The 26,001-nt window shown below is 31.4% G+C and overlaps 2 protein-coding genes and 1 long non-coding RNA gene across 20 annotated transcripts in view; 1 reads left to right on the top strand and 2 right to left on the bottom strand.

Moving 5' to 3' along the window:
* The window catches only part of LOC102621844 (receptor-like protein 13), a 215,691-nt gene extending 198,823 nt beyond the window's left edge, over window positions 1-16,868 (bottom strand). For 5 of the 18 annotated variants that reach the window (XM_052442226.1, XM_052442229.1, XM_052442227.1 and 2 more), the window contains exons 1-5: window positions 16,443-16,866; window positions 16,113-16,268; window positions 15,717-15,791; window positions 14,695-14,850; window positions 14,420-14,494 (exon numbers count right to left, since the gene is read on the bottom strand). In XM_052442226.1, the coding sequence (XP_052298186.1) occupies window positions 14,420-14,494; window positions 14,695-14,850; window positions 15,717-15,791; window positions 16,113-16,268; window positions 16,443-16,803 (823 nt within the window). In that variant the 5' untranslated portion in view covers window positions 16,804-16,866. Of the gene's footprint in view, window positions 1-11,249; window positions 13,046-13,194; window positions 13,357-13,683; window positions 13,831-13,924; window positions 14,084-14,419; window positions 14,495-14,694; window positions 14,851-15,716; window positions 15,792-16,112; window positions 16,269-16,442 lie in introns of those variants that run through there. The other 13 variants (XR_008055030.1, XM_052442233.1, XM_052442225.1 and 10 more) reach the window with 11 other exon arrangements.
* LOC102624976 (uncharacterized) overlaps window positions 1-26,001 on the bottom strand; it is a 46,410-nt gene that overhangs the window by 11,743 nt on the left and 8,666 nt on the right. The window lies entirely within an intron of this gene.
* On the top strand, window positions 4,038-6,218 carry LOC127902618 (uncharacterized). Its single transcript, XR_008055047.1, has 2 exons — window positions 4,038-4,515; window positions 5,799-6,218. It is a non-coding gene; the product is annotated as an uncharacterized LOC127902618 (long non-coding RNA).

Raw genomic sequence — 26,001 nt, 5'->3', positions numbered from 1 at the left:
TTTTATCTTACAATATAATTTTGTAAATAAGAAATTATAGATGCACGTAATAATGCGAGACAAAATAAGCTTTACCTCTCAAAATATTTGTTCTAGACATTATTTAAAATTATTTAGACACACATTTATTCACCAAATGATGAACAGACAAGAATTTGATGATAATTGAAGAGGCAACATAACTAATTAATATAAAAATTTTTATATAGGTTTCAATAAAGGTGATTTTGTAACTAAATAAAAATTTTTGTGAGATGCCCGTCCTTGCCCTCTCCAAATTCGCCACTGAATTTGTGGGTTGGTTATTGGGGTTCACACGTTTTCATCTTTATAGACCATTCAATCGTAATTCTGCTTTTTAGTTTATTATTATTGTTGTTATTATTATTAACTCAGGCATTTATTAAAGCTCGAACACATAATCTAAACTTTGATATATTTTTTGCTGAGAGGAGTCAAAATTTGAGAATTATATGCCCATCATAACATAATAAACAACCGCAAAGCATCCTGCAGAAACTTTCAGTGCACTCTGACAGCAGCTTTTGGTAATCAAATAGTCTTGAAATCATTTTTTAGCGCATATTCTTTTCGCACTGAATTAAAAATTTTGTTACACTTAACCTGACATATATAATGTGATGAATTCATATCTAAAGAATCAAAACTCTGATGTGAATTTGCTTGAGCACAAAGTAACTCAAATAATCAATAATATATAAATGTAATCATCAATTGAATCGGTTCATTATTTATTCATATTGCAAGCATCACCCCTATCATTCATAGTTTTCACTTTTTAGTGATGTTCACAAAATCCTAACCATACTAACCAATTGAGATTTGATCAAATACACTTTGATAACATATTTTAAAAAACATAAATTCTTCTATAAAAAGTCATTATTCTGGGGGTTAATTTCCGTCTATTAGTTAATCTTTTCCAACTATTTTTTATGAAATTAGATAGATTTGCCTTCATATTTGGGGCAAGTAGTTTCAATGAATCATGAATCACCTTCCACACATTTTAAAAATCTTATCTTTTTTTAATTTTATACTTTTTTTATTTATTTGCATTTTGGTTCACAAGACCAAAAGTTAAGTTCGATGCGTTTTGCATTTTGTGGAAATTCATTTTTTTTTTAATTTTGTGGAAATTTCGGTGGAGTCAATATGGCTAGAAATTCATAGAAGGATGAATCAAAGTGCTCAATTATTATTGTAGACTTGTAGGGCAGCCAGCGGAGTCCACACGTTTTAATGTTTGTTTACAGTTCAGCTTTCCATTTGATTAGTTAACAAAATAGAAACATGATTATCAATTTCAACTGTATATGTCTTTCATGCCTTAACTTTCTTCCTTTCTTTCCATATTTCCCATTTTGCTTTAATTTTCCACAATTGTAATTGGATGGTAATATATGATTCCCCCACGAATTGAGTGAACGGTTACCCACCCCACTTCAATACTAATAATAATAACTAAATTCTTCAAGCAATTGACATTTGAGTCACCCCACTTCAATAATAATGTTAATGGGAAATCATAAATTCTTCTATTCAAATATAATAGTCATGACTTCTCTTGATAAATAAACCAATTACATATTTCACTGATATGTATATTAAGAGCATGACTTAAAGAGGTCATAACATCATTGCTTGAAAATGAATGCCAATTCATATTTTCTCATTTTCTTCTTGATTCATGGGCTGCTTCTTTCACATGATGCTTATATGACCAAAGCCACTGAAATTGTTTCCAAGTCGTCTTTGATTGAAATATCTTCACAAGTTATTAATTTTCATAATCTGAAGATGGCGTCACATAGGTCCCTTAGAGTACGGAATATAGAACCATCTTCACCGAAGATAAATAATCATCATAGCTGGTCGATTTTTCCCCCGCCAGCAGAACGATCACCGGCACCACCACAGCACCGCCTCCACCACTGAATTCATAGTATATAAGCATGCAAATTGCTTCGATGGTTTATTGATAGAGAACCAAGGAGGTCAGCAAGGGTTCATAAGCCTAACTACAGATATGAAGGCTTTGTTTGAACATTTTTCAATCTCATGCAGCCATGCATGTGGTCATGCATGTTGCATGCAAAATCATGCAAGACTTATCTACGTATGGATTAAAGAGTAGTTGTTTGTTGGAGCAAGGCAAGGGAATTACCACATCAAGCCACGTTGCGGATCGAGTGGAGAATCAAATCAAGTGGCCGGGATTCTATTTCTGTTTCTAGTTTGTTATTTAATATTACTTATTTGAATTGATTTTAGCCGTGAATTGTGGCTACAAATCATTCGTAGTGTTTTATTAACTACTATAAATAAGCTCCTGCAATTAACAAGAGGATTATCCAGAAAATTATCGCAAATTACTATTCTTGGTCGTTCTCACCATAAGTAGAACAACGTAAACTTAGCCATTATTGTACGTTTATGATCGGGACCTATCATTGGTATCAAAGCATACGATCAACAATGACGACCAACAAGGAGCGAATTGAACGTGTCGAAGTAGAGCTCGGAAGTATGCAAGATAGCATGCAGCGGATGGAGATGGGCATTAACAATAAATTGCATCACTTGGAAGAAGTGATCAGCAAATTGGCCGGCTCAATTAGTGCATCTATGGGAGTATGAGCATGCAGCATCATCACGGCCTAGAAGAGAAGAGAGTGGCGTGGAACGACAACAGTTCCCATCAAGATTGGCTGGGATCGAATTCCCACGTTACTCAGGTGGTGATCCCACTGAGTGGTTTAATCGTGTAACCCAAGTTTTTGATTACTAGGAAACAACCGAAGATCAACGAGTGGTGTTAGCATCCTTTCACCTCGAGGGAGAAGCCAATCAGTGGTGGCAGTGGTTGTGTAAGGCATACCAGGAAGAAGGACAAACAGTAACTTGGAAAGCTTTTGTTGAAGGCCATTAATTGAAAATAACCAATTTCATAAAATTATTTTTCTATTAAGTATAAACCTTTATATTATGAAAATAATAATTTATTTAAAATGTATGAAAAATAATTTGAGTTTTTAAAAACTTAATCATTCTTAATCTTGTTTGTTATCATCAAAATCAATATTATGGATACATATATGTTAACAATTGCTATTTTAGAGAAGTTGTATGCTGAAGTTTGAGACTATGCATCCTAACTCGATTGTCTGACCACTCCAAAGTTGTGTTGCCACTTATGATGTCGTAGGCAGGGGCGGATTCACCTTAGGACCAGTGGGGACTTAAGTCCCCACTGAAATTTTTTTTTTTTAATAATTAATTTAGTTTTCTTAAAATTCTCAATAATTTTTTTTAAAGCCCCCACTAATTTATAGTCAAGCCTACAATACATAGTTATATTTAAATTCTCACACTCTAATTTTTTAAATTCAAATGAAAAAAGATGGGTTTTACAAACTAAAATCAAACCCATAAATATTAATATTAATTTAATTTTTAGACGGCCCACAAACTCATTAATAATTTTTTTATTAATCTTACTTTTCCAATTCCACAACTAATCCAACGCCCATAAAAAATTTCTAAACATCTACTTATTTTGGTTGTTTACATAGAAAAAAATTTATTTAATAACATTGATAATGAAGTTATAATACAATTTATCAATGTAAAAAATTCGTATTTTCAACATATACTGAAATACTATAAATCTTTTAAATTTATATTTTTATTATTTTTTTAAAAAATTTTATGTTACTGTTGAATAAGCCCCCAGTGAACCACTATGCTGTCTCCGCCCCTGGTCGTAGGTGATCTAAAGTCTTGATATTGCTTATAGATATGAGGCTAATAGCTCAACATATGATCCCTCTTAAGATTTTCTCTTAAGTTGGTTGGGCTTTTTTTATGATTATGGTTGAATTATGATTCTCTTTGCTTTGTTTACCTAAAATAACTATGTTCTATAAAAAAAAAAAAAACTATGTTCATATAGATATGAGTGATGTGACCTCGGGGCAATCAATGCATTGGATGAGAAATCTGGCCCAGAAAGCTTATCTTGTTAGGTAGGGGAACTTGACTGACCATAAGCTGTCATATTAAATCAATTACTCGAAAGATGTCGGACACTTGTAACCCTAAATTTCTATGGCCTTCTTGTTACATAGGCTATGCTTTGTGGAAAACAATCAAATTTTGAGAATTATGTTCCCATCTATAATTTAAACAACTACATTAAGTCATACAAAACTCATATATGAGAGTCTAATAACTGTTGGTAGCCCAGTAGTCCTGGATATCATCTGGAAGTTATTCTTTTCCTAGTAGAAATAGAACTTTGTTTCTAGTATATCCTTGTTTGTCATGATCATAGTTGTTCTAACAGATGCTGCTACTATTGCTCTGCTTTTATTATTTTTTTTAATATTAAGTTTTATTTATCCCATTATCTTGCAGGTTATATATCCATTTGATGCTCAAGCAGATGGGGAGTTAAGTCTATCAGTTGATGATTATGTTGTGGTTCGCCAGGTACTTTCTCCTTTGCTAGTTCAAACAACAGCATATAGATTTTTTGACTCCGCAATTAACTTATCTTTCTAACAACTTTATATGTGGAATTTAGAACTAATATTTACACTTATTTGATATTCAAAGCTCATGGCATTTTGTTCTTAAAATTTTGATTGAAAAGTAATGAGTCAACAAATAACAACTGCAATGATGGTTGGTTTTCTCTTTTCCTATCATATTCCTTATTACATTGAAGTCCAAATCACGATGTAGTAAGGCTGCTAGCTCAATTCTAGACCACTCAATTTACCCCTCTAAATTGTGAGTTTTTTTATGTTTGCTTGGTTATTTTGTGTGAAAGCTAAACTTGATCTTGGCTCCAATTTAATTGTATTTTGGAAAATGATTGAAAATTGCATTAAAAAAAATTATTTCAAGAATTATAGTGCTTGTTGCTGACTAAACCAATTTCTATAAGATAAACAGATTCCTCATGGAATTTAGAGGGAGTACAAGTGAGAGAATAATTTATAATCCTTTGTAGAATGAAGTAATTTTATGGATACTTTATATGCGTGTACTTTTTATAGGTTTTTAGCTTTGTTGTGCTTTCAATTTAACAACAAATTTTTACCACTATTTCTTCCTAGTTTTAGTTTACTCCTACCTTGAATTGTATGTTGTATTTCTAGTTTGATCACAAAGTAAGTCAAATCAATCAAAATAGCTTTGTGGAGTGTAAATTCAGAATTTCTCAAGTTTCAAACTTTTTGAAACTTTCCAATCATAAAGTTATGAAATCTATGGGCATCAACTTGTTAATTTCTAGTTGCATTTGGAGAGTGTATGATATAATCTGAATCACTTGCATAAAGTTCATCTTCATCTTCCACTTGAAGGTAATAAAAATTTAAACCAATGAAATTTTCCAGTCATAAAATTATGAAATATATGGGATTGACTTGTAAATTTTTATAAAATTTTAGTAACATCCAGCATGATTTGAATTCAATTGCATAATCTATATCTTTGTTGACTTGTAAATTATGAAACTAACGGTTAAATATGCTATGTTAAAATGCACTGTACAGTCAATTAATTTAGTTAGGACTCTGTTTCTAGAAAACAGAGTATAAAAGATGACTAACTGTTTTGGGAGATGCTTTCGGAGGGACTTCTAGATGAAATTGAGAGAGAGAGAGAGTGTGAGAGAAACTCTGTAAAGTCTTCTCCAATTGGTAATCCCTTTTTGTTGCGAATAATAAAGCTTCAAGGTTGTTCATTTATTTGTACATAAGCAGGGGGAAAGCCTATGTATGGACAGCTTCAAATGAGGAAACTACACCTAACTACGCAGCAGCTATAATGAAGAAGACATTGATGCATTAGCTTCCTGTTCCGTCTTCTTGGTCTCCGGGGAGGTTGGTAGCAGCAACTTTAATTGTTCAGAGCAAACACTTATCTTTCGTTTCTCATAAAACCTCGTGAGGTAATGCTTTAGATGACTGGAATGCAATATTGTCAATGACAAAATGTAATGTTGTATTCTGCTGATCAACATGTAAAAACTACATCTTACTTGAATTAGTTTTTTTTTTTTTTAATTTACTAAATTTCAGTATTTGTTAACCGATGTTTGTACTTGGTTTTAACTCGATTAAAGCTCATGAAACTTAATTGATTAATTAATCATTTAGTTAAATTTATTCACTTTCATGCTATGGATCTTTGCTATAATAACAAATGCTTAATTATATGCGTATGTGTGATATAATAGCTGAGTCTTACATAGCATTACACCAAATATGCCCCCCTCAGATACTAATTAATTACACAAATGTAATTTTATTCAATTTATTATTTAAAATAATATTTGAAAAAAAATGGACTTGAGCAGAGCAAAGTAGAGATAATAAACAAGGGTAGATTATGCATGCGTCAAAATATTTTAAAAAAGAAAAAGAGAAAATATACTGAAAACAAGAAAATTGCGGGGAGCCACTCTTGTCTTTTACTTTGGACTTGAAGTCGTTCCAGGTGGATAATGTTTTCCTTTTAAATATTTAGAATTATATTGAGGCGCTATTTAAAATAAGTTATAATTTTCTTAAAATCAGACTATGATTACGGTACTCCATGGTCAGAGTGTCGTTAAATAATGCTGAGTCTATTGAGTCCTTTTCAAATCGAAACCAGAACTAAAGAAAAATCCAGAACTGAAACAGGGGCACGAACCAGCAAGATTTGAAGGAAAAATTTACTCTCGTTATCGATCAACAACTAATCAAACATAAGTGGATTTACAGAAGACTTTGCACAGATCACAATGACACAGATTCTATGCAAATTGACGAACACCTGAAGAAGAAAAAGGATCGTACAACAGGCACTGCTCATCAGCTTCTATTTATACTGATGTTTCTGGAAACGTTGTAACAGGTTATAACTAATTCGTGCCACGTCAGCATAAAATATCTACTAGACCCATTTAACTGAAGTCAATCTGCACAACGACTCTGAACTTCTTCATATTTTCCATTTCAGTCCACAGACTCAACCACACACGTCTCCAAAAATAATAAGTTATTTATTTATGTTTATTAATAAAATAAATTTTTATTAACTTTCGTTGATTTTGGTAGATTTTGTTTTTGAGCTGTTACTACACTGTCGGCTGGTGTGTCATCATATTCATACGTAGTAGCGTCATCAACCCTCTCATGACTTTGACGGCCGAAACATGTTTCATGGCACAAATAATGACAGATTTGTTTGAGGTACGGCGGAGATGCCTATTCAAATATTTGAAGCCAGCCCCTCCTTTTTATCAAAACCACAAGCAGGCTCCGCCGAAATTGTTTAACATTTTTTTTTTAAAATTAGTTAACAGTTTATGCACTTAATTATTTATTTTGCCACACTTTTGTAAGTTTTACTTACCTTGAGCAGTGGTCAATGCTGCCGTAAAATTATTAGACCCAAAATAAAGTGTGATGAGGGACAGGAATTAATGTTCCCATTAGCTGTAGCACCTAGCTTCCATCTCTAATTTTAACTTTCGATGGATAAAGTGTTTTCAAATTTGTCAAATGTCTGTAATCTGTTTAATAATTGAAGAAAGTTAAAATTCATTGTCTAAATTTAATGTTAAGGTCAAACTCCCAATAAAAAAATTTATTTTCATTCAAAATTGCGATTGGATGGTAATCACTTTGTAAGAGAGATCCCAAAAAATTTGTCTGATTGTTGTTCACTAAAAGGATTGTATCTTAGTGGTAACAATCATCTTGGTAGGATTCCATAATGGTTGGGTAATCTCTCAACATTACATATTTCACTGATATGTATATTAAGAGCATGGCTTAAAGAGGTCATAACATCATTGCTTGAAAATGAATGCCAATTCATATTTTCTCATTTTCTTCTTGATTCATGGGCTGCTTCTTTCACATGATGCTTACATGACCAAAGCCACTGAAATTGTTTCCAAGTCGTCTTTGATTGAAATATCTTCACAAGTTATTAATTTTCATAATTTGAAGATGGCGTCACATAGGTCCCTTAGAGTACGGAATATAGAACCATCTTCACCGAAGATAAATAATCGTCATAGCTGGTTGATTTTTCCTCCGCCAGCAGAACGATCACCGGCACCACCACAGCACCGCCTCCACCACTGAATTCATAGTATATAAGCATGCAAATTGCTTCGATGGTTTATTGATAGAGAACCAAGGAGGTCAGCAAGGGTTCATAAGCCTAACTACAGATATGAGGGCTTTGTTTGAACATTTGTCAATCTCATGCAGCCATGCATGTGGTCATGCATGTTGCATGCAAAATCATGCAAGACTTATCTACGTATGGATTAAAGAGTAGTTGTTTGTTGGAGCAAGGCAAGGAAATTACCACGTCAAGCCACGTTGCGGATCGAGTGGAGAATCAAATCAAGTGGGATTCTATTTCTGTTTCTAGTTCAAACAACAGCATATAGATTTTTCGACTCCGCAATTAACTTATCTTTCTAACAACTTTATATGTGGAATTTAGAACTAATATTTACACTTATTTGATATTCAAAGCTCATGGCATTTTGTTCTTAAAATTTTGATTGAAAAGTAATGAGTCAACAAATAACAACTGCAATGATGGTTGGTTTTCTCTTTTCCTGTCATATTCCTTATTACATTGAAGTCCAAATCACGATCTGCTAGCTCAATTCTAGACCACTCAATTTACCCCTCTAAATTGTGAGTTTTTTTTATGTTTTTGTTTGGTTATTTTGTGTAAAAGCTAAACCTAATCTTGGCTCCAATTTAATTGTATTTTGGAAAATGATTGAAAATTGCATTAAAAAAAATTATTTCAAGAATTATAGTGCTTGTTGCTGACTAAACCAATTTCTATAAGATAAACAGATTCCTCATGGAATTTAGAGGGAGTACAAGTGAGAGAATAATTTATAATCCTTTGTAGAATGAAGTAATTTTATGGATACTTTATATACGTGTACTTTTTATAGGTTTTTAGCTTTGTTGTGCTTTCAATTTAACAACAAATTTTTACCACTATTTCTTCCTAGTTTTAGTTTACTCCTACCTTGAATTGTATGTTGTATTTCTAGTTTGATCACAAAGTAAGTCAAATCAATCAAAATAGCTTCGTGGAGGGTAAATTCAGAATTTCTCAAGTTTCAAACTTTTTGAAACTTTCCAATCATAAAGTTATGAAATCTATGGGCATCAACTTGTTAATTTCTAGTTGCATTTGGAGAGTGTATGATATAATCTGAATCACTTGCATAATGTTCATCTTCATCTTCCACTTGAAGGTAATCAAAATTTAAACCAATGAAACTTTCCAGTCATAAAATTATGAAATATATGGGATTGACTTGTAAATTTTTATAAATTTTTAGTAACATCCAGCACGATTTGAATTCAATTGCATAATCTATATCTTTGTTGACTTGTAAATTATGAAACTAATATATAACAACCTAATGTTAAATCCTAATTATCTTTAGTTTTTAAAATTGATGAGGAGATATGAAATTCTGGTGTGGTGAATTTGAGAACTTTAGCTTTAGGAATATTGCTTCATCTTTGCTAGAATGATATTGTTAGGTCCTTTGTTGTACCGAGGCATTGACCTTCCACTGAATTTTTTATCAAGCTTCAACTTTATTAGACGTATGCCTTTCTTGATGAAATGTCTGAGTCTATCTTGCTTGAATTTGGTGTTAATGCTGCAAGTGAAGAAGATGATGAAAACGCCATAATTGTTCTTGTTCAGAGTAATATATGTTGGTGGGGAATGGCAAATATTGAGAATCACAGTAATAATTGTAGAATTTTATTGTGTAAAGTAATGTGTTTACAACTCTGTATGTAGAAAGAAAATAATAGTTCTAGGTAAACTGCATAAAATGTGTTCTTCAAGGCACGTTACAAATGTCGCTTTCCTTAAGATGTTATTTGCCCCCACCAGTTAAGTGATGCACATGGGTTAAGCAAATACGCCTCCAGGATACAATGAAGTAGTTATTTGTTTGCTTGCATTGTGCATCGACGAAAGCAAACCAGAATACTCTTGAATGTTGCAAGCCTGCCAAGAAACAATATATTGTTCTTACAAAAAACAATATATTGGATTTTTAAAGTACAAAAAATATGTGTTATATGATGAAATTCATTTTTGAAAAGAGGGCTAAGAAAAGAGTGGTGTAGGATCATTATTTGCATGTCTAAATGCCCTAAACATGGCCTTTATTTATAGACATGCTTGTGCCCTTCCATTTGGGTTGTCATTTTTTATGATACCCCTTCATTCATAGCCATTGGATCAGGATTTAATTTTAATCAATGGTCCAAATTGAACCATCATCATTTCAAATGAAATGTCACCATAAAATGATGCATTTCCAAGTGGAATGTCACCATGAAAAATTATATCCTTAAGTGAAAAGATACCTTTTCTATAAGGTACCATTAATTGGACGTCTCTTTACAATAAGACACCATTTGTTTATACATGTCTTTACAACAAGACACCATTTATTTTGAAAATTATTCCAACAAAATAGGCTACCAAGTGCATCTGGGCTTCTTATGCATGATTATAAAATTATTCTAAATATATTTTCTAAATGAATGTTATAAAGTGGCTACTTTTAACACTGGAGATGGTGCTCTTGTTTAAGTATGTTGCACAACATAGGAAAGCTATATACAAAACATGTTGCTTAGCTTTCTAAGTGTACAGACAAATACGAAGTGTTTGGAAACTATATAATGCTCAATTCTACTGTAATTTCAAAAAAAAAAATTCTTAAGCAAACCTGATTAGTACTTAAAGAATCTTAGTTAAACTTCTTATTAATTTCAATGACAAAATCTTGTTGGAATAAGATTGTCTATAACAAAATAGTAACAAGAAGTTGTCCACATTTCAACAAGATAAAACCATCTACGTCGCCAACGAGCATTCACATATAGAACAGCAACAATTCCGAATATCACAATTACGTATGATGTTGTAAAAGTGATAAAGAAAATGTCCATGTCAATTAAATTATTATCTCCTTCATTGCTAGGTGAAGCCTCCGGCATAGTTGTTGGTGATATGCAAATGGGCAATGGCGGTCCACAAAGAAAAGGATTTCCCTCATAGCTACTCTCGTTGAAGGTTGCAAATTGTGCAGCCCTTTCTGGGATCTTGCCTGATAAGTTATTGTATGCCACACTAAAAACAGCCAATGTATTTAACTCCACAAGTTGATAAGGGATTTTCCAACTTAATTTGTTATAGGAAAGATCCAAACTTTCGATATTCCTCAAGTTTGAAAAAGTTGATGGGATTGGTCCCGCCAAGTTGTTGTGTGATAGATTCAATGTTTGAATCTTGGTCAAATTTCCAATTTGAGGAGGAATATGACCGATTAGCCTATTACAAGAAAGATCAAGTCCTGATAGGAGGCTAGGCACTCTTCCTTGGTAAGTGTAGGTAATGCTCTTTGTTGTGAAGTCAAAACTTTCAAGGATTTGCTTTTTTGGATCTACATCCATGCCTCCCATTATGACAAAAGATGTTTCAAATGGCTGAAGACTAGAACCATTGTTGTACCTTTCATGAAGTGTTGTGTTATCAAAGCAAGAGGGAATATGACCATGAAGATTATTATTAGAAAGATCTAATAATTGTAGTTGGTTCAATCTGCACAATTGAATTGGCACTTCACCTTCAAGATTATTGTGAGCCAAGATGAGGTAGCTTAATTGAGAAAGCCCATCAACCCTATCTGGAATATTGCCATTCAAGTGATTATAGCTAAGATCTAATATCATAAGGGTAAGGCAATTAAAGAATGTACCTTCTTTTAATTGTCCGTGTAACATATTCTTCGACAAGTGAACTTGTTCGATACAGACAAAATCGTAACAAGATGGCAAACTCCCAGATATGTTGTTGTCTGAAATGTCCAAAATTTGAAGGATACGAAGCTGACAAAACTCTAATGGAATAGGACCTTCAATATGATTTTTGGGCATTATAATATGACGTAACACTGTGAGATTACCCAACCATCGTGGAATCTTACCTGAGAGACTGTTATTACTAAGAAACAATCCTTGTAATGAGGAGCATTTGGACAAACTTTGTGGGATCTCTCCTACGAAATGATTGCCCTCCAATTGTAACCATATCAAGTTTGTCAAGTTAAAATTTCTGGAGAACATATGACCTTCTAGGTTGTTGTTTGACAACGCAAGAGACCTCAAACTAACGCAACCCATGGCCAAGTGCTCGGGGATTTCACCAGTCAATTGATTGTTGGATAAGTCCAGAAATTGGAGGAAGTTCATATTACCAAATGAAGAGGGAATGCTACCGTCCAAAGCATTCATGGAAATGTTGAAGACTGTTAACCTTGATAAAATATCTCCAATTTCCAGTGGAATGTGGCCTTGGAAGTTGTTCTTGGAGACATCCAACAGTCTTAACTGCTTGTGCGAATGAATTGGCAATCGAAAAGGTCCTACAAGAGAATCATTAACGAGAGAAAGTTGTCTCAATTTTGTGTTGTTTTCCAACAACCAATTTGGAAATTCTTCATTCATCTTTATGTGTGAGAGACGAACATACTCCAGGTCATGTTGATTGTAAAGGAATTTAGGGAATGTGATACCATCTCTATAACCGGAAGACAATAAGAGAGATTGTAATTGGAAGTTTGGGGTGGTCAAAGAATGTGACTCAATTATTTCTGCATTTATTTCATTGTTTTCAGCATCGAAAATCTTGAGTCTTGAGTGATTGAAAAGTGGTTCAAGTGAAATTGGGATTTGGAAGTGATTGTCTGAAAGTATTAGATCTTCAATGGATGTCAAATGAATTAGGGGAGATGAGGAGATGCTTCCAATAAGTTGATTGGAAGAAACATCTAATATTCGGAGGGATGTCATATTTGCCAAGCACCAAGGCAAGCTACCTCTTAAATCATTATCAGCCATGTGCAACTCTTGGAGATGCACCAATGGGCAGAGGCCTGAAAATTTATTAATTCATCCATCAGTACAATATAAAAGTTAACAAATGAATATTGTTCTTTTGTAAGAGATTAGTTTGTGTAATTATATATTTAATCAAAAATTAATATTATAGATTAAAAGGGGAGGGTGGGAGCATCTCATTAACCTTGATCAAGAGTCCTGCTGTTATTGCTAACACTAGAATTTGACAGTGATAAGTACTGAATAGAAGGCATCGATTCACCGATGATTTGAAGAAAGCTGGTGTTGAGTGCAATGCGCGCGTCATCCATGTACAACTCTTTCAAACTCTTGAAATGGGGAAAACCTAGTAGAACCATTAAACAATAAAATATATAAATAAAAATTTTGAACACGTAGGACGACATTGACTTCACAATCAACGCTTTTCTTTTACCTGGACCGCATATAACACCATTAACTTAACAATCATACATGAATAGAACTTTTAACGAAGGCAATATTTGCAAAAGGCCTATATGGAGAGAGGAATTGTACAATGTCAAATATTCCAAGTTGGTGAATTTTGCAACTCTATTTAGAATTGGAAGGAAGGAGCAACAAATTTTGCAACTCTAACGAAGGGAATATTAATTAACTAACAGCTTATTCACAATCAACACTTTTATTTTACCTTGACCACTTAGGACGCCATTGACTTCGCAATTAGTCATCGTCAAATTTTTTAACGAAGTGAAAGATGCAATGCTTTGCAGAAGGCTTATATGGAGAGAAGAATAGTCCAATCTCAAATATTCCAAGTTGGTGAAATTGTGCAACTCTGTTTAGAAGGAAGGAGCAACGAATTTCGCTTTATTAATAATACAAAAAATTAATTAATTATAAATTTGGCCACATCTGTACCTTTTACTTACCTTGAGTAGTAGTTGTCACTGTTTCCGTAAAATTATTATACGAAAGGTCAAGAGTGTTGAGGGATGGGAATGATCCCATTGACTGTAACAACTTGCTTCCATCTCTAATTCCAACTCTCAATAGATGAAGATAACTCAACTTCCTCAAACCACTGCAAGCTGGTCAATAATAATAATAAGGATGGGATTGAAAAAAAATCAAAATTTATTGTCTAAATTTAGAGCTAAATGAAATAAATGATTAATTCAATTAGGAGTCATTTCATATTTTATGCTTTAGGAAAAGAGCAACATCGTTTTTTGCTTGCTCTAAAGACTAAAACTGGAATCAAATCTTTAGTTCATTCTATTTTTGAAATAATAGTATTACGTTTTGTTTTTTTAAATAATATAAATTCTATGTTTCTTTTTTTTTATTATGTTTTTGTACTTTTTGGGCCTTCCCTAATCAAACAAATTAAATTAATGTAATTGAATGATATTTTAATTGTTTACCTTGAGGAACCTCGAAATTGTCTATTTCATTGTAGCTCATGTCCAACTCCTCTAAGTTGCTCAAGGAATCAAATTCTGCAAACATGCCAAGACTTAAGATTTAAACCAAATGGTATTTAATTAATTGATTGATAGAATAAATAAAAGTATGTTTATTTGAGCTGCCAATTATTATCTGATTCCTTCAGACTAATTAAAATATAAAATTCCGTTGAATCTTATTTTAGCAAGTTAATGAAAGAGTTGGGAGAAGAGATGAAGTTTTAATTATGTACCTTTAACATCAATACTTCCTTCTAGTCTATTATCATATAACAGTAAAGATCTTAATGATGAAAGACGAGCTAGAGATGACAAGATGCTATTGTTGAACAAGTTTCCACTTAAATCAAAAACCTTCAAGTTGTTCAATCTTGATAGCCTCTTTGGACCTGCAAGTAAAATCAAAACTTATCATTTATGTTGGTGTAATTTCAAAATTAATCATTTAAAAAAATATATGTCAAAATTGTCAACTGGATGAATATGCATACAGTCGCTTAGTCTTGAGATTCGACTTAAATCAGGGGGGAGAAAGTAAAATAAATTAAACAAAGCACCTTCATTCTCAACAAAGTCGGCCATGTTGTTGGCACTTAAATCAAGTTACTCAAGTTGTTGATACGGAGTAAACAAAGAAGCATTCAGATACCAATCCTCTCTCAAATACTTAATAAAAGAAAGGTCAATTTGTCTCACTCGACCTATGGTGTTGCTGCAGACAACCCCAACTGATAACAATCAGTAGCTCCCTCATCATCTACCCAGTCGTGAAGGCTATAAGGATCATTGAAGCAATGTTGAAGTGGCAAAAGAGCAAATCTCTCATGATCCAAACATCCCTTACTCCACCCACTTTCAAATATTATTAATAACATAACAAACATTATCACCATTTGTTATTTTGAACCACCCATTCTAACTATATCTTTAACTATTAAAAACACGCACACATCCTTTCTGTCTCTATAACCAACTAAAGGGCTCTACACTATTTATTTATAGCACTTCTAACTATTTATACACCCAGCTAGCTTATAGTTGACTTATTTGGTTGTCTTCTGCAACTCTTTCCTTTGAATCTTGTATCACTTAGATCTAATTCTCTTAACGCAGAAAGAGAAGATAAAATGCTATGATTGAGTTTGATACCACTTAAACTGAGAGACTTCATCTTACTCAAGTCAGCAAAATAATAAACCAAATGGCAAAGAATCTAATTTGTAAAATTTTAGATTTTTTACGGTATTTGTAGCACCTTTTGAGACCACAAATTTGTCGATCATGTTTCTGCCAATGTTCAGCTTCTCTAAATCTCTCAAAGAATCTAATTCTGTAAAGAGCACAAATTCAGTCGAATATTTCAAACCTCACAAAAAATAAGATAAATTTTATGACTTTCAAATAATTAAAAAATAATAAATTAGTGGGGTGTTTATTTGGCAATTAGAGTAATTTTTTTTTTAATTCTAAAGTCAAGATATACAAAAAGTACAACATAAAATTATGAGAAACATTGAACATTGAATTTTTGAATTGCTTATAACTATTTTTTTTAATATTACTCGTAAAAAAATTGAATTCAAATCCTTAAATCTAATTTTAGCAAGTAAATGAAAGAGTTGGGACAAAAGATGAAGTTTTAATTATGTACCTTTAATATCAATACTTCCTTTCAATCTATTAGCAGATAAGTCTAATGATGTTAATGATGAAAGACGAGCTAGAGATGATAAGATGCTATTATTGAACAAGTTTCCTACTAAATTAAGCATCTTCAAGTTGCTTAATCTTGATAACCTTTCTAGACCTGCAAGTAAAATGAAAACAGAGATCACATATGTTTGGTGTAATTTCAAAATTAAACATTTTAAAACAATATGTTAAAATTGTCAACTGAATGAATATGCATATAGTTGCTCAGTCTTGATATTCGACTTAAATTAGGAGAGAGGAAGTAATTTAATAAAATTAAACGAAGCACCTTCATTCTCAACACAACCGGCTATGTCATTGTCCCTTAAATCAAGTGACTCAAGTTGTTGAAAGGGAGTAAACAACGAAGCATTCAGATACCAGTACTCTCCCCGATGCGTTTGAGAAAGGTCTAGCACTACCACTCGGCCCATAGTGTTGTTGCACGAAACCCTTTCCCACTGACAGCAATCAGTAGCTCCCTCATCATCTACCCAGTCGAGAAGATAATTATAAGGATCAATGAAGAAAAGTTTAAGTTGCAAAAGAGCAAATCTCTCATGATTCAAACATCCCTCACTCCACCCACCTTCAAATATTATTAATAACAGAACAAACATTACCACCATTTTTGATTTTGAACCACCCATTCTAACTATATCTTTAAGTTTTAACAAACACACACACTCTTTCTGTCTCTAACAATTTATATACCCAATTTGTTTGTAACACATCTAACAATTTATACACCAAGCTTAGCTTATAGTTGACATACTTGGTTGTCTTCTCCAAGTCTTTCATGCATTAATTCTCTTCCCTTTCTTTCCATATTTGTCATTTTGCTATAATTTTCCACAATGACGCGTTTTGAGCCATCAATAAAGGATAATTGAGAGAGATTGAGATGACAAATGGATGGAAACTAAGAGTATGTGTGTTTAGTAAGAGAATGATTATACCATTTTATTATATATCAACCTAACAATTAACTTTAAACAATTATAATAAATAAAAATATGATGTTAAAAGTAATACAGAATATGAATAATATATATTTGTAAACAAAATTTGTGTGCCCATTTATCAAATTAAATAGTCTATATGATCATTGAAATAAATTCTAGAGGTGTCCTTTTTTTCCTTTTAAAAATCCATCATTATAAGAAAGCAAAAGTATAAATGATAGATCACATTCCACATGTTTTAGGAGTCTTTGGGCTTTTCTGGTCTACACGGCCAAAAATTAAATTCCACACGTCTCGCATTTTAGAAAACTTTGTGGCATTTTAGAAAACTTTAGCCGGCGGAGTCAATACGTATTCAATTATTACTACTTAACAAAATAGAATTATTGTCCAAGTGCACGCGCTGTAAAAAAGTTTTTTGAAAAAATAATAATAATGGAAACTTAACTTTATGTCTGTAAAATCAATTTACTGCTACCAATCGATAGAGATCAAATTTCAAGTCATGAACTTGTAGCGTCAGCGATCTAACCACTTTAGCAATCTGTGTCGTCTAATGATCAATGTGAGATTCTATAGGTTGGCCGAATATTCCCCTAAAATTAATCAATTTTACCGAAAGTGTCTTTTGTTGGGTTGTTTTATAGCAATTAATTTGGAGATTCTTCGCTCAAATTAACGCGTGAGAGATCTAACATACTCCTAGTCGCGCTAATGGAAAAGGCATTTGGAAAATGTGCCACCATCTCCATAACCAGACAATGAGATACATAGAAGTTATATCATTAGAATTTTGGGCCGGGGGGGGGGGGGGGGGGGGGCGGGGGAAAAGAATATTTTTGGTTATTTTTAAGGATTAGGATTATGTCATGATCTGATCTGTTCCTGAGTAAAAATACATATGCGTTATTGGTAGTTAATAAATAAAGAAAATAAAGAAGTTAAACCCAACTCATACACTATGACTTACAAACACATGGCACAAGATCTTTAAAAACTCATGAGAGCTCAAATCAGGAGAGGGTCTCAATCTTATTTCCACACTTGAGTTTTGAATGGTTCAAGAATGCTCAAGTGATATAGAGATTTGGAAGTGATAGTTTAAAAATATGAGGCCTTCAATTGGTATAATATAAATGAGGGGAGATGAGGAGATATTTCCAATAAGTTGATGGAAAGAGATGTATCAAACCTGAAAGGAGATGTCATACTAATTATTTGCCAAGCACCAAGGCAAATTATGGTTATTAAAAAAAAAAAAAAAAAAAAGAACCCTTGCAGATGCACCACTCGCATTTATCTGAAAAATAATTCACTCTTTAGCTTATAACAGTTAATAAATGCATAAAAACTTAAATCTTTTAACATATATATTAAATAATAAGTTTATTAATAGTCGTAGCCTTAGGAGTGCATAATTTGGTCATGAAAATAAGAAATCTATCCATTTTTAAAGACTACTAATTGTAACAATATGTAAAACAATTATTGTATTTCTTACAATAGGAGAAAGAGTATTCATTACCCCTATACAAAAAACATACTATCAAGTCTAGAATACGACCGTCAATGGCAGAAAAATTAACAAATGCATGATTCATGACTAAATATTCTAAATTGTTGGAATTCATATAATTTAAAAATTAACATTAAACAAGAAATAAATCGAGAGTTTTACTTTGATCAAATAATAGATGAAAATCAAGATATATATAATCAATATCTATTTATATTACTTTTAAATTACTACTTTTTCTTATATTATTTGAGGAAGGGAATTGCTCTGTAAAAACTCTCACTGTAATATATATAACTTAAACAATTTTTTTTTGGAAATCAAAATTAACTTCAAAATAAACAACTAGTAAAATTATCATTTTAGCTGAAGGCTTTATATTTGGAAAGGGGACCATTACATTATTGTCAATTCTTCCAAGTTGATGAAATTAAGCAACTTACAACTTTAGCTATATATGTCAGAAAACTAGTTAACAATTTATGAATTTGAAAATTAGTTAATAATTTATGAATTTTACTTTTTTTTTTTGCATTGCAAAATTATTAGAGCCAAGTAATCTGTTTAATAATTAGAATAGGATTGAAGAAAGTCCAAATTCATTGTCTAAATTTAGATTTAAACACTTAATAAAAATTTTATTTTTTTCAATATTACAATTGCGTTTAGGCGCCACAAGAATGTCAATTTCATTGTAGTTCATGCCCAACTCCTCTAAGTTACTCAAAGAATCCATTTTTGAATATGGGCCAATTTGGGATTGAAGTGGCTAATTAAATAATTTGGTTATGTTGTGCAGATGAGATAAGTTGCTGATTAGAGTGTTTAGTAAATTAAGTTGTTGTGGTTGTTGTGATAAAATTTATTATAAAAATGTTATTTTATTATATAATGACCGAAATAAAAATAAATTTAAGTTAACTTTTATTTTTTAGAATACACTTAATAATGTTTAGACATGTTTTTTTTCTATATTATTAATAACAGAACAAACATTATCACCTTTTGTTTTTTTTAACCACCCATTCTATATCTTTAACTACTCTCTCTCTCTCTCTCTGCAGCTCACAAGAGGGCTTTATGTCATTCGCTATTCACTTTCTTGGTTGTCTTCTGTAAGTCTTTCATGCATTAATTTTCTTCACTTTCTTTCAATATTTGTCATTTGTGTATTTGTGTTTAGTAAGAGAACGATTATACAATTATACCCTATTATTATATATGAACCTAAAAATTAACTTTAAATATTTATAATAAATAAAAATATGATGTTAAAAAGTAATACATATTTGTAAAAAAAGTATTTATATATCCATTTATAAAATTAAAGAGTATACATGTGATCATCAAAATAAGTCTTAGAAGTGCTGTTATGTTTTTTTTCCCTTAGGAAAACCCACCATTATAAAAAAGTCCAAAAACTTCCACATATTTTAGAAGTCTTCAAGATTTTTTTTCTTTTTTTCTTTCATTTGCATTTTGGTCTACACGATCAAAAATTAAATTCCACATGTTTGGTATTTTGTGAAAATTCCATTTCTATATTTGTACTTTAAAAAGCAGGTGAAGGCAATACCGCTAGGTCCTCCATTATTATTAGTTAACAAAACAAAAATTTTCGGCCCAGTGAAGGTGTTGTAAAAAAAGTTTTTGAAAAGAATAATAATAATGGGAACTTGTCATTATGTCTTTATAACAATTTACTACTGCCAATTATGTCTTTATAACAATTAACTACTGCCAAATCTTTACAGCTTCTCATCTCTGGTTCAATTATCACCATAAGGCACAACTACGTCCATTTTTAAACCAATCGATAGAGATCAAGTTTCAAGTCGTTTTTAATTAATGATCACTTTAGCAATTTGTAGCGTTTAATTAATGATCAATCTGAAATGTGTCGAGTTTTTGTGCTGATAATCAATTTGGAAACTCTCCACTCAATTAACTTGTTAGAGATCAACATACTCCTAGTGATGTTGATGGAAGAGGAATTTGAAAAATGTGCCCCCGTCTTCGTGACCAGACAATGAGAAATATAGAAGTTATATAATTAGAATTTTGGGGGGGCCAAAGAATGTGACTCGACTTTTGCATACATTTGGTTATTTCCACACTTGTTCAGTTTTGAACGGTTCAAGAATGGGTCGAGTGATACTGAAATTTGGAAGTGATAGTTAGAAAATGTGATATCTTCAATTGATAAAAGATAAATGAGGGGAGATGAGAAGATATACCCGGAAGAAAATTATGGTCAGTAAAACAAAAAACTCTTGCAGATGTATCAACCGTGAAAAAATATTCATTCTTTAGCTTATAACAATTAATAAACGCATAAAATCTTTAATCTTTTAACATAAACATACATTAAATATTAATTTTATTACTAGCCCCAGCCTTAGGCAGGCATAATTTGATCATGAAAATAATAAATCTTTTCATTCTTAAAGACTATTAACTATAACAAGAAATCAACTAATATAATTTTTATAAGAGGAAAAGAGAGAGTCATTCCCTTTATCAAGAAAGATACCATTAATTCTAGAATATGACAATCAATGGCTGAAAAATTAATAGGCGCGTAATATATGATTGAATATTCTAAATCCTTGAAATTAAGATAACTTGAAAAATTAACATTGAACAAAAATAAATCAAATTGTCACTTCGATCATATGAAAATCAGGATATAATCAACATCTATTTATTTAATTTCTAAATTACCACTTTTTCATTATTATCCGAAGAAGGGAATTTTTCTTAAAAAACTCTCACCATAATATATATAACTTAAACCATTTTTTTTAAATATAAATTAACTTAAAAGCAAACAAGTAATAAAATTATCTTTTAAGAAGGCTTTATATACGGAGAGGGGACAGTCCACCAATGTCAATTCTTCCAAGGAGGTGAAATTGTGCCACTATATTTAATTAGAAGGAGCAACAACTTTAGCTATATACGTCAGGGAAATGAGTTAACGAGTTATCCAATGATCTTCTCAATTTATAAAATTAAAAAAAAAGGAGTTGATGTTTGACTTGGTTAAAAAAAAAAAAAAAGCAAAAGGGTATGGCACTAATAGGCATCAATTTCATGAAAGAAAATAACTCGGTTTGGTCAACTCCAATTTATGATGTTATTATCAAATGAAAAAATTTTCTAGTTTTTGGAAGTCGTGTCTTGATGGTTGCTAATCAAATAATTGGGGATTGAAATAAATAGCATAATAATAACAAAAAAAAGAAAGCTAAGTTGATGTCCACTGGTTTGCGTTTAAGTTGATGTCCATTGGTTTGCGTTAAGGAAAAAGTTTGATTCTTAAAAGACATTAATTTCATCAAAAAATAATAACGCTGTTTGATCCACTCTATAATTAATGATGTTATTTTCAAATAACAAAATTTTCTCACTTTTGGAAATCGTGGAGAGAAATTAACGTGGTTGGTTTCTTGATTGACGGTAGTCAAATAATGCGTGACTTGGAAAAACCTTCCCTTCTTCTTTATTAACTAACTTCATTTAAAAAAATTGAAAAAGAAAATTACAAGAGAAACAGAGGTAAGCAGAAGCTATTCCTAGAAAATGTCCTAGGGGCATAGCTGATTATTTATATATAAAAAAAAGTGCTGTATTGAAAAAGTAAAATAGAATACATACCTGATTATTTTGACGCATTAATTATATTTCATTACAATAAATAATTTTGTCATGACAACAATAAATCTATCTATTTTTAGAGACTATTAACTGTAAGAGAGATTTGTCGTCAAAATAGTTAAAAATATTTTTTATAAGAGGATTGGGAGTCATTGCCTACATCAAGAATAATGGTACCATTAAGTCTAGAGTATGATAGATCAGTCTATGGCTGAAATCTATGACCAAATTACTATTCCAAATTGAAATCAAGATAACCTGAAAAATTAACATTCAACAAAAAATAAATTCAAATTCTCCCTTTTTTTGGCATAATCCATCCAATCATGATATAATCAATACCTGTATATTATATTTCTAATTTACCACCTTTTCATTATTATTGGAATAAGGAAATTGTTCTGAAGAAACTCCCGGTAGAGTATATACAACTTAAAATATCTCTTTTCGAAATTGAAATTAACTTAAAAGAAAATAATTAATAAAAATAGATTTCTAAAAGGATTATAGTTATATGGGAAGAAAGGCCAGTCCATCAATGTCAATTCTTCCAAATTGATGAAATTGCGCAACTCTATTTAGTCAGGAAAATCAGTTTACGTTTTATGAATTTAATTATTGATTTTGCCACATCTATAATTTTCGCTTACCTTGAGTAGTGGTAACAGTAGAACTAAAATTATTAGCAAGACAACAAGAGTAATGGTTCGTTTAAGATTGCTTTTTGAAAGTTCGAAAGTGATTTTAAAAAGTTAAAAGCTGATTTTGGTGTTTGGTAAAAAATTTTAAAAATTACTTTTTGAAAAAATCAACCTATCCTACAACAGATTTTGAAAAATAAGGAAGAGATAGCTTTTTAGAACCTAATTTTGAAAATCACATTAATATATACTTAATACAATTACAAATATTACATGCGCCCTTAGCTCCAAGAATGAATATCATCAAACAAGGGTAAGTAAAGTTAAGATAACATATACGTCAACTGTGTGCAGCAACTCGCAACTGCATCTGCATATATGTACGCAGTTGATTTTGTATAAAACCAACCAACTTACTAGATTTTTTGTAATTACATTATTATTCTTCAGTGAAATTACTAAAATAGGTAGATAAATAATTGTTAGTTTAATAATTATAAGTTAAATTTGTTTTACCGTATAAAACCAAGAGCTTTTTTATGTTCTTCAACTCTTTCCGAGACGTTCTAATAAAAAAAAGAAGTTTAAGTACATTGATGGAGCAAAAAGAAATGCAAAGAAAAGATTACGAAAAAGAAAAAGAAAATACTTGATATTGCATTGATGGAGGAAGAAGATAAGCGATTCAAAGAATTTAAAAATACTGAATACGCTTGCTAGCTAGAGTTAGAATTCAAAAGTTTTACTTTTCAATTTTCGTTGTTTTGGTGTTGATTTAATTTGACTTGAATGTGAGCATTTTCCGGGAGTGGAAAGATATGGGAATTGATATTATTTATTAAAAATAAATAAAAAAAATCAATCATCATGATATTCGAGGCAGGTTATTCCAATAAATCATGGACCGCCTTCTACACGTTTTATAAATCTTGCCCCTTTTCTTTTTTGTCTTTTTCTTTAGTTTACATTTTGGTCCACAAGGTCAAAAAGTAAATTCCACAAGTTTTGCATTTTCTAGAAATTCTATTGACCTTTTTTCTATTACAAAATTTTAGCCTTAGCCAATGGAGTCAACGGGGCTGGAAATTCATTGAAGGGGTCCCGAGAATCAAAGGTGCGGACTCAATTATTATTGTAGAGTTGCACGGCAGCTACCGGAGTCCACACGTAATGTTTGTTTGCCATCAAGTTCATTGTGGCCATGTCCAAATCACTCAAGAATCCAATTCTGCATACACGCCAACACCTAAAATTAAAGACTTAAATTTCTCAAACAAAAAAAAAATTAAAGACTTAAAACAGAGTTTAAGTAATTAGTAATTTAACTTAAAACAAATTAAACAGGGGAATTTAATTATTGAATTCAAACGTTTGCTAGCTGGAGTTAGAATCCAAAAGTTATACTTTTCATTGCTTTGGTATTGATTTGATTTGATTTCCTTTTTCAAATTAGCAAGTTAGACTTGAATGCGAACATGTTCTGCGAGTGGAAAAATATGGGGGTTGATATTATTTCAAAAAAAATTAAAAAAAAAAAAGATTAATCGTCTTGATGTCCGAGGCAGATCGTTCTAATAAATAATGAGTCACCTTTAACACATTTTGGAAATTTTACCTCTTTTTTGTTTTGTCTTTTTCTTTAATTTACATTTTGATCCACATGGTCAAAAATTAAATTCGACAAGTTTTGCATTTTGTGAAAATTCTATTTACTTATTTTACAGACCTTTAGCCGTAGCCGGTGGGTCGACAGGGCTAGAAATTCATTGAAGGGTCCCGAGAATCAAATGTGCATACTCACTTATTACTGTATGCAGTTGATTTTGTATAAAACCACCCCACTTATTAGATTTTTTCTAATGACAATATTATTCTTAGGTGAAATTACTAAAATAAGTAAATAAATAATTATTAGTTTAATTATTATCTATTATAATTGAGAATTTAAATTTGTTGTACCGTATAAACCTTGGAGATTTTTTATGTTCTTAAACTCTTTCCTAATTGTTCAAATATTGCATTGACGGAGGAAGAAGAAATGCAAAGAAAAGAATATGATAAAGAAAAGGTACTTAATATTGCATTGATGGAGGAAGAAGATATGCAATGGGAAGAATTTGAAAACGCTAAATACGTTTGCCAGCTGGAGTTAAAATTCAAAAGCTTTACTTTTCATTGCTTTGGTGTTGATTTGATTTAATTTTCTTTTTCAAATTAGCAATATAGACTTGAATATGAGCATGTTATGGGGGTAGAAAGATATGAAAGTTGATATTATTCAAAAAAAATATCAATCATCTTGATGTTCGAGACAAATTGTTTCGGTAAAATACGGATCACTTTCCACACATTCTACAAATCTTACCATTTTTTTCCTTTTTCGTTAAATTATATTTTGGTCCACACGGCCAAAAATTGCATTTGGTGGAATTCTATGTACTTTTTTTTTATTTTACAGAACTTTAGTCGGTGGAGTCAACGGGGCTAGAAATTCATTGGAGGGTCTCGAGAATCCAATTTCATTGTTGGTCGTGTCCAACACGCTTAAGAATCCAATTCTGCATAAACACATAAAATTAAAGACTTAAAACAGAGTTGAAGTAATTAATAATTTAACTTGAAACAAATTAAACAGAAGAATTTAATTATTGAATTCCACATTGTGCTATTGAAAATTAAAAAAAAACAATTGTTGTCACCTCAGTCAATTAGATAATCACTACGGATCAGCGGCTATGGACAGCAACTCGCAATTAGATAATCTGTAGTTACGACTTTGATTTCAAATTTCCTGTATCAGAGTTCAATTAATATTAAGCACTAAAATCAAAGCGTAGCAGTTTTTTAAAGGAAAAGAGATTTATTGAGTGCACTTAGTTTTAACTCAATTAAATATCATGAAAATTAATAGATTGATTTACATAATGGTTTTAAACTATATGTTAACTGGAAGTCATCCACATTTTAATAAGATAAAACCATCGAAGTCGCCACATTTTAATAAGTCAACTTTTCCAAGCACCAAAGACAATTTATTGTACCCGAATATAATTATGGTTAATAAAA

This window comes from Citrus sinensis, chromosome 5 (genome assembly GCF_022201045.2).
Source record: "Citrus sinensis cultivar Valencia sweet orange chromosome 5, DVS_A1.0, whole genome shotgun sequence".
In the NCBI taxonomy this organism is placed as follows: domain Eukaryota; kingdom Viridiplantae; phylum Streptophyta; class Magnoliopsida; order Sapindales; family Rutaceae; genus Citrus; species Citrus sinensis.
This window is presented reverse-complemented; position numbering and strand designations above follow the sequence as displayed.